Here is a 7131-nt window from a genome sequence, read left to right as displayed (position 1 = left end):
TAGTAGTGGAAACTCTGTTTATTTTTTGCCTTATATCTTGAAATTTGATATAATTTGTAAAGCTCTTGTTGACAGTTAAAATTTAAGGAATTGCGTTTAGTTTTCATACTAATTTAGTTACTTCTTTTTAAGTGACGGTAGTTTAAAAATAAATTTATAAATCTACCATTGAAATCTATTTTTCTAGTAAATTATAATTAAGATTGTGTTATAATTAAATATTTATTTTTCATTTTGCTTTCGCTTTTAATATCGAGTAATGGATAGTTATAGCAGAACCGTAGACTGCTAGCTGTAGTCGACGGTTCTGCCGTTTTTAAAAATGTTAATGACCCAGCAAATCTGGTATATATGTATGTATGTTCGGGGATAACTTCGTCGTTTGTGAACCGTTTTGATAATTCTTTGTTTTGTTGGAAAGGAGATATCCTAAGTGTGGTACCGTGATAAGGAAACCAGGATCTGATGATGGAATCCCCATCCATGAAATCCCCCTCGAAAATCGTACGACTAGTGTGTTTATTATTTTTCTTTTTCGTCAACTTACGTTGTATTAATCGAATAAATAATAATCGAACTGGAGCTTCTCTCCTCCGTGGGCAAGTGTCCGGGACCCTACGTTAAGTTCATATTCGACAATTCTGTTTCACTTTTGCCTTCTTTTTCTTACATAATGAACTAAAATTAAATTAAGCTATCTTACAAAAAATACCACTTTAATTATTAAACGTATTTAATTTAAGTATTTGACGAAACACTAAATTTGCCTAAATTTTAAAGTTTACATCGTTATTGTATATTATACTTGCTGACCCCGCAAGCGTTGTTTTGCCATATATGGTATTAAACCACTTTAACCCCCCCCCCCCCCTTTATAACTTAGCTGTATGAGAAAAAGATGTTGGCCGATTCTCAGACCTACCCGATATGCAAATATAATTTCATAAAAATCAGTCCAGCCATTTCGGAGGAGTATTGTAACTAACATTGCGACACGAGATTTTTAATATTATTTTTCAATTACAATAAAATATAGGCCATGCCACTCCTAAATAGTGTTGCTTTCTGTTAGTGAAAGAATTTTTGTGATCGGATCAGTATTCGCGAAGATTACCCCCTACAAACAAACAAAGTTAGAAACTTTACCTCTTTATAATATTAGTATAGATTTATCACACAATTCTTGTTTCTCTAAAAAAAATAATGATTTCATATTTATATTTTATTACTATTTTATATTTTTTATCATAAATTGAAATTAATTGTATTTGCTCGCAAACGAAAAAAACCGATTTCAATTACATCGACAAGTAATACAATGTAGGTAGACGAAAAATAGTCAAGTAAATACGCGTTATCAAAGATTACTCAAAAAGTTGATATCACATCTCAATGAAATTTAAAAATGACCACATCATAAACATCAGCTTTCGATTAAATTAAAAATCATCAAAATCGGTACACCCAGTAAAAGGTTATGCGGTATATTACTACGTAGGTCGACGAAAAAATAGTCAAGTAAAAACGCATTATTAGATATAGCTCGAACAGTAGTTGTTAGATCTCAAATAAATTTAAGTGGGACCAAATGACACACACCACCTTTCGATTAAAAAAAAAATTGTCGAAATCGGTCCACCCAGTCAAAAGTTCTGAAGCAACATACATAAAAAAATACAGTCGAATTGAGAACCTCCTCCTTTTTTGGAAGTCGGTTAAAAATAATAATCAATATAATAATATCTACCTATTTTATTATTGCGAATGTTTGTAAAATTTTAACTGAGTAGGGCACAGCAGGAATTTTCTGCTCAAAATATGGAGCAGCCCGACTGGGGTAGTACCTCGACCTTACAGAAGATCACAGCAAAATAATACTGTTTTCAAGCAGTATTGTGTTCCTGTTGGTGAGTAAGGTGACCAGAGCTCCTGGGGGGATTGGGGATTGGGTCGGCAATGCGCTTGAGATGCTTCTGGTATTGCAGGTGTCTATAAGCTACGGTAATCGCTTACCATCAGGTGAGCCGTACGCTTATTTGTCGACCTAGTGACATAAAAAAAAAATTAAAAGAAATATTAATGGTGTTAAATTATTTTAATATATTATTATATAGGATAACAACTATCTACATATGATAAGGCGCTGGTGTTGGAACACTCATGAGTGGAGAATCCAAATATTCCATTTCAGTAGTACCCAGAGTTGGTTCAGTTTGTGTATGCATTTTCTGCTGTAAAGTTTCATATAATTTATGGACAGATTCATTATGCTGGGTACCAGGTTGTAAAGCTTTTATTAAGGTCTGAATTCTTGTTTCTGGTAATTTAGGATGTATATACCACAGTAACTTTAATAAATGTCTTGTGACATTATCTTTTGATAAGCCAGCGAAGAAAAATTCATCAAATAATACTGTGCTGAAATCTTCACCCTGGAACTCGTCTGGTAGCTGTATCAATAAAGCTACAAGGGCATGCAAAAATGGATCCTCATAGGCTCGGCCATCTTTGCAACTTCCTAAAATACTAAGAATCCTGAGAATCGCACCTCTGTCTCTTAGCTTCGCAGCATGAAGAGTGTAATACATAGCCAGCACGCCACATACTGCACTCTCCCTCATGTATGCCTCACATGCATCAGGGGGTGGTCCTGAATGTTCAATTGTAGTTATAGCAGATTCTCTCTCATCAGGGGGAAGCTTGTTATGTAAGGCACGAACTTGATCATCTACCATTAAAGACATTAAAGCTGGCAGATATTTTGTCATCACTTGACTATCAAGTTTGGGTTCCTTAAAGTCTTGGGAATCAATCATCTCCCATGCACTTAAACCTAATGCAAGCATTCTAAGTAATAAGATTAATATTGTATTGTCTCTTGGAAGTCCTTCAGTGTTAATTAAATGTTGTAAAATTTTTATAGCTGACGTAGCTAAAAAGTTAACGGCATATGGATCACATAGCGTCATAGACAGATCTCCTAAAACTTGTTCCTGCCCTTTTTTTATATTGTCTAAAAATCCTTGCAATTCTCTCGATCTTTTAATATCAACATTTCTTTCTCTGATACATGCATCTAAGCACCATGTAAACTTGTGGCACGGGTCAACTGATATAATATCTTGAACTTCTGAATCATGAAGTGCCATCAAAAGTTCTGCTCTTAATGTACAGTAATGTACGTTTCTTGTCCTAAGAAACAATGTTCGAAGGAATTGCAAAACCATGTCATATAGTTTTACACTTGTTCCTATCATATGTGCCAGTTTTTGTACGACTGCACCTTGTCTTCTCACTTTTGGAGAAGGTGCAAAAAATAAATTTGTATCCTTCTCATGGTCAAATAACACATTTTCCTTTTCCCTTATGTACTGACTGAGTAACGGTGAGACTTCATCACCAAATAGTGATTGATTATCTTGCCAGATCTGTCTCTTTACTTCAGTATCTGTGTCATTATAGAGATCCCTGTCACGAACTAGTACTTTCAAAAATTTGTCATCAATATGGGATGTATTTTTCAAAATACTCATAATAACTGGTCTAAGGGCCTTTACTTTGACGACAGGAAAACTTTTCAACAATAGTTCTTTAAGTTTCTTTTCATGCTCCTTTTTGTCTTTATGTGAACCCATTTCATTAATGTGTGATATTAATTTATCCCTCAATTCTTCTAAAACAGATGTATGAAAATCGAGTCTGCGGACACCGTGAAGATCCAATAACGGTAACATAGGTCTTAAAGAAGGTAATAATATACCATTTTCAAGTTGGAACTCTTCGATGGCTTTTAAAGGATCCGTACAACTTGTTAGGGCATCGCGAAGAAATGTTTGACCAGGTACTCCGACGTCTTCTAAGCCAGTTCCAGGCAATTTACTTGATGAAGCCATGGTTTTTTATTGACTCACTTCATCGAACATCAAAACAGAAAAATCTTGAAATTGTTTGTTATAATTATTTTATCTTATGGCTTTTAGTTGAACGAAATTGTTTGTTATAAATAATAAACAACAAACGATACGCTACTATAGCGCCAAATGCCAATATAGTGCATCCACAGAGTATATACTTCAGAAAAGTGCATCAAATCAAAATGTCAGATAGACTTCAATGTCAACGATTGGTCACAGTCCACAGACAAAAAATATGTCACAACTTGCAAAATGCAAATAAATATTAGGTAGGTTAATGTATACCAACCAAGGAAATTATACCCAGTTATACCAAGTTATTATAGCCATCCAGGCTCGGCATCCAGGGCTTGCTAGCGTTACCAATTACCATTTTAAGATACCGGTAAATAGTGTTAAATTTTTCCGATACCTTTTATACCGTTAAATTTTTTAACTAGAATAATTATGGTTGGGGAGCAGGGCTGGTGTACGATTTTAATCGTACTCATACGATTTTTTGGCATTTTTACTCGTGTACGGTCGCTAGACCAAGATCGTGCGCAAAATGTACGATTTTTATAAACCATTCATAATGAAATAAACGTTAACCACCAGCAGTCATGAATTTCGGGGAATTCCCCAACTACTTAACGCGTGCCTAGATGTTTTACTTGAATGAATACTCTATGGTCAACCATATAAAGGCTATATTTGTTTGCATTCTTACGAAACTTGTTATTTTTCTTTCGCTAATAATTGCGACATGCGATTTGTCAAAAATTTGTTTTTCTCATCTGTCTCGAATCGATCTGTACGTAGTTTGTATATCCTCTGTGTATCTGTATACTGAGTGTTTTTTTGTGTTAACTTAATACGTTCAAGTTCAAGCAAGAATGAGTGAAAGTGAAGAAGAGCGACCTTCGCCAGATACTCCAAAAAAGAAATTAATTAAAAGAAGAGAGCTTTCTAAATCACAGAGAGATAAACACAGGGCACAGAAGTATCGTCATGATTGGGAAAAATTAGATTTTTTTAAAGACTGGTTAGGGCCTGGTAAAAACCAATTTAAGGCCAGGTGCACTGTTTGTGACGTCGAAATGGTTTCAGAATATGGAGTTTTAAAATTACACTCTTCAAAGCAAAAGCACATAAAAGCCATGTCTACAATACCAAGCAAAACAAAACAGCGTGATATTATGCGTGATATTTGTTACTAAAGAGGTTATTCCGAAAAATAAAATTGTCACTGCGACTGAAATCAAGTTGGCGGGTTTTTTAGTCGAGCATAATATTGCATTTCAAGCTGCAGATCATATATCAGATTTAATAAATGGTATATTAGAAGATTTCGGAGTGGAACATAAAATTTCAATGAAAAAAACCAAAAGGTGCTGCTGTCATCACCGAAGTAATTGGTGAAAGAGAAAAATCCTCTCTAGCTGAAAAACTGAAAACAGAGAAATTCAGTGCTATGTTTGATTAGTCAACAGATGTCAGCACTCACAAGGCTAGTTGCATAATTGTTAGGTATTATGACTCTGATGAAAATAAAATTGTGAGTAAGTTTTGGGATCTTTGTAAAACATTTAGCTATGATGACCAAAAAATAGCAGAACAAGGTGCTAATGGTGATAAGTTGTACAGTATATTGATCCACTGATAATATGATTGGTTTTGGTGCAGATGGTTGCAATTTAATGATGGGTGAGAATAACTCTGTGGCGAGCAGACTCAAGAAAAATTTGCCAGGTATGTTTATTATGAAATGCGTTTGCCACTCTGCACACCTTTGCGCATCCAAATCGTGCAAACAACTACCAAGGCGCTGCGAAGATTTAGCAAGAGAAATATATAATTTTTTCAAGAACAGTTCAAAAAGACAGTTTCATTTTCAACAATTTCAAGAATTTGTCAGTGCTTCACCTCACAAGATTTTGCATCCTTCGCAAACACGCTGGCTGTCATTGGTGGCGGTTGTAGATCGATTATTAGAACAATGAGATGCATTAAAATTGTTCTTTACCGACTGTTGGTTGAATGAACGTCTTGTTTCAACAGAACTGATATTCAATAGTTTGAATGACCCATTCATGCAGTTTTATTACCTGTTCTTGTCTTGGATATTGCCCAAATTTACCAACTTTAATAAACTTTTCCAGCCGAAAAAAGTAATGATTACATCTTTAAATGATAACGTAAGAGTATATAAAGATATTTTGCAATGTATTTTGGATCGTGATTACGTCAACACTACTGAGTTTTCTACTATTGATATTGAACGTCAAGAAAAATGGTTAAACGATGATAAAATTTATTTGGGAATTCGAGTGATGAACAAAATAACACAGCCTGAAATTCGTTGTTACATCCCTGCCACCAAGGATTTTTTTCATCGCTGTCGTCATTTTCTAATTACAAGCGCTAAAGAAATTAAAAAGAGATATGACCTAGATGATCCCCTTCTATCAAAACTTGCCCATATTGAACCTACCAATGCGGCTTCCAGTAATTACAGGAAGAAAGTATCAACTTAACAGCCACTTATGATACTTATTCCAAGAATAGTTAAACCCAACGACATTCAAATGATGCAGGCAATAGATGACGAATGGCGCGGTTTTCCCAATATTTTGGATAAAATTGATTTAAGTATGAATACCGACGAGTTTTGGGGCGTCATCATAAAAAAAGGGAAATTAATAAAGGCTGCCTCAATTTACTTTAAATTTGTTATGTTTTCGTCATTCTAATGTAGATTGTGAACGAGCATTCAGCGAAGTTAATTTAATAAAACAAAACTTAGAAACAGTTTGTCCAATGATACACTTAAGGGCACATTATTAGCTAAGCAATTAATAAGAAGAAACGAAAACTGTACAAAGTTTAAGCCAACAAAAGACATGTTAAAAAATATGACCACAGAAATTTTGTATAAGTCTAACAAATAGTTTTATTGCATTTATTTTCTAAAACCCAACCAATTTTGATAATTTATAATAAAAACTTAGTACTTAAAAGGTGTACGATCTTTTTATTTCAAAATCTCCTTTGCATACGATTTTTTTCGTAATTGGCGTACGATCACACCCTTTTTGCACCTGGCAGCCCTATTGGGGAGCCAGGTAGGTACACGGTCAATTATTTTTTTCCCAATCAAAACTTAGTGAAATGCTTTAGAGATTTACATATTATGAATATTCGTGACTGTCAGCTGCGACTTCGTGGATGGGGCAGA

At 34.4% G+C, this 7131-nt stretch overlaps 1 protein-coding gene across 1 annotated transcript; it reads right to left on the bottom strand.

Moving 5' to 3' along the window:
- Positions 1 to 2076: 2076 nt before the first annotated feature.
- LOC123661475 (negative elongation factor B) lies at positions 2077 to 4092 on the bottom strand. The gene has a single exon (XM_045596430.1). The coding sequence runs from the start codon at positions 3891 to 3893 to the stop codon at positions 2127 to 2129; it is 1767 nt and encodes a 588-aa protein (XP_045452386.1). The 5' UTR covers positions 3894 to 4092; the 3' UTR covers positions 2077 to 2126.
- Positions 4093 to 7131: the final 3039 nt, after the last annotated feature.

This window comes from Melitaea cinxia, chromosome 17, assembly GCF_905220565.1.
Source record: "Melitaea cinxia chromosome 17, ilMelCinx1.1, whole genome shotgun sequence".
NCBI classification, from domain to species: Eukaryota; Metazoa; Arthropoda; class Insecta; order Lepidoptera; family Nymphalidae; genus Melitaea; species Melitaea cinxia.
This window is presented reverse-complemented; position numbering and strand designations above follow the sequence as displayed.

Excerpts from the sequence above, each read along its gene's own strand:
- LOC123661475 (XM_045596430.1), bottom strand. The coding sequence starts at position 3,893 with ATGGCTTCATCAAGTAAATTGCCTGGAACTGGCTTAGAAGACGTCGGA.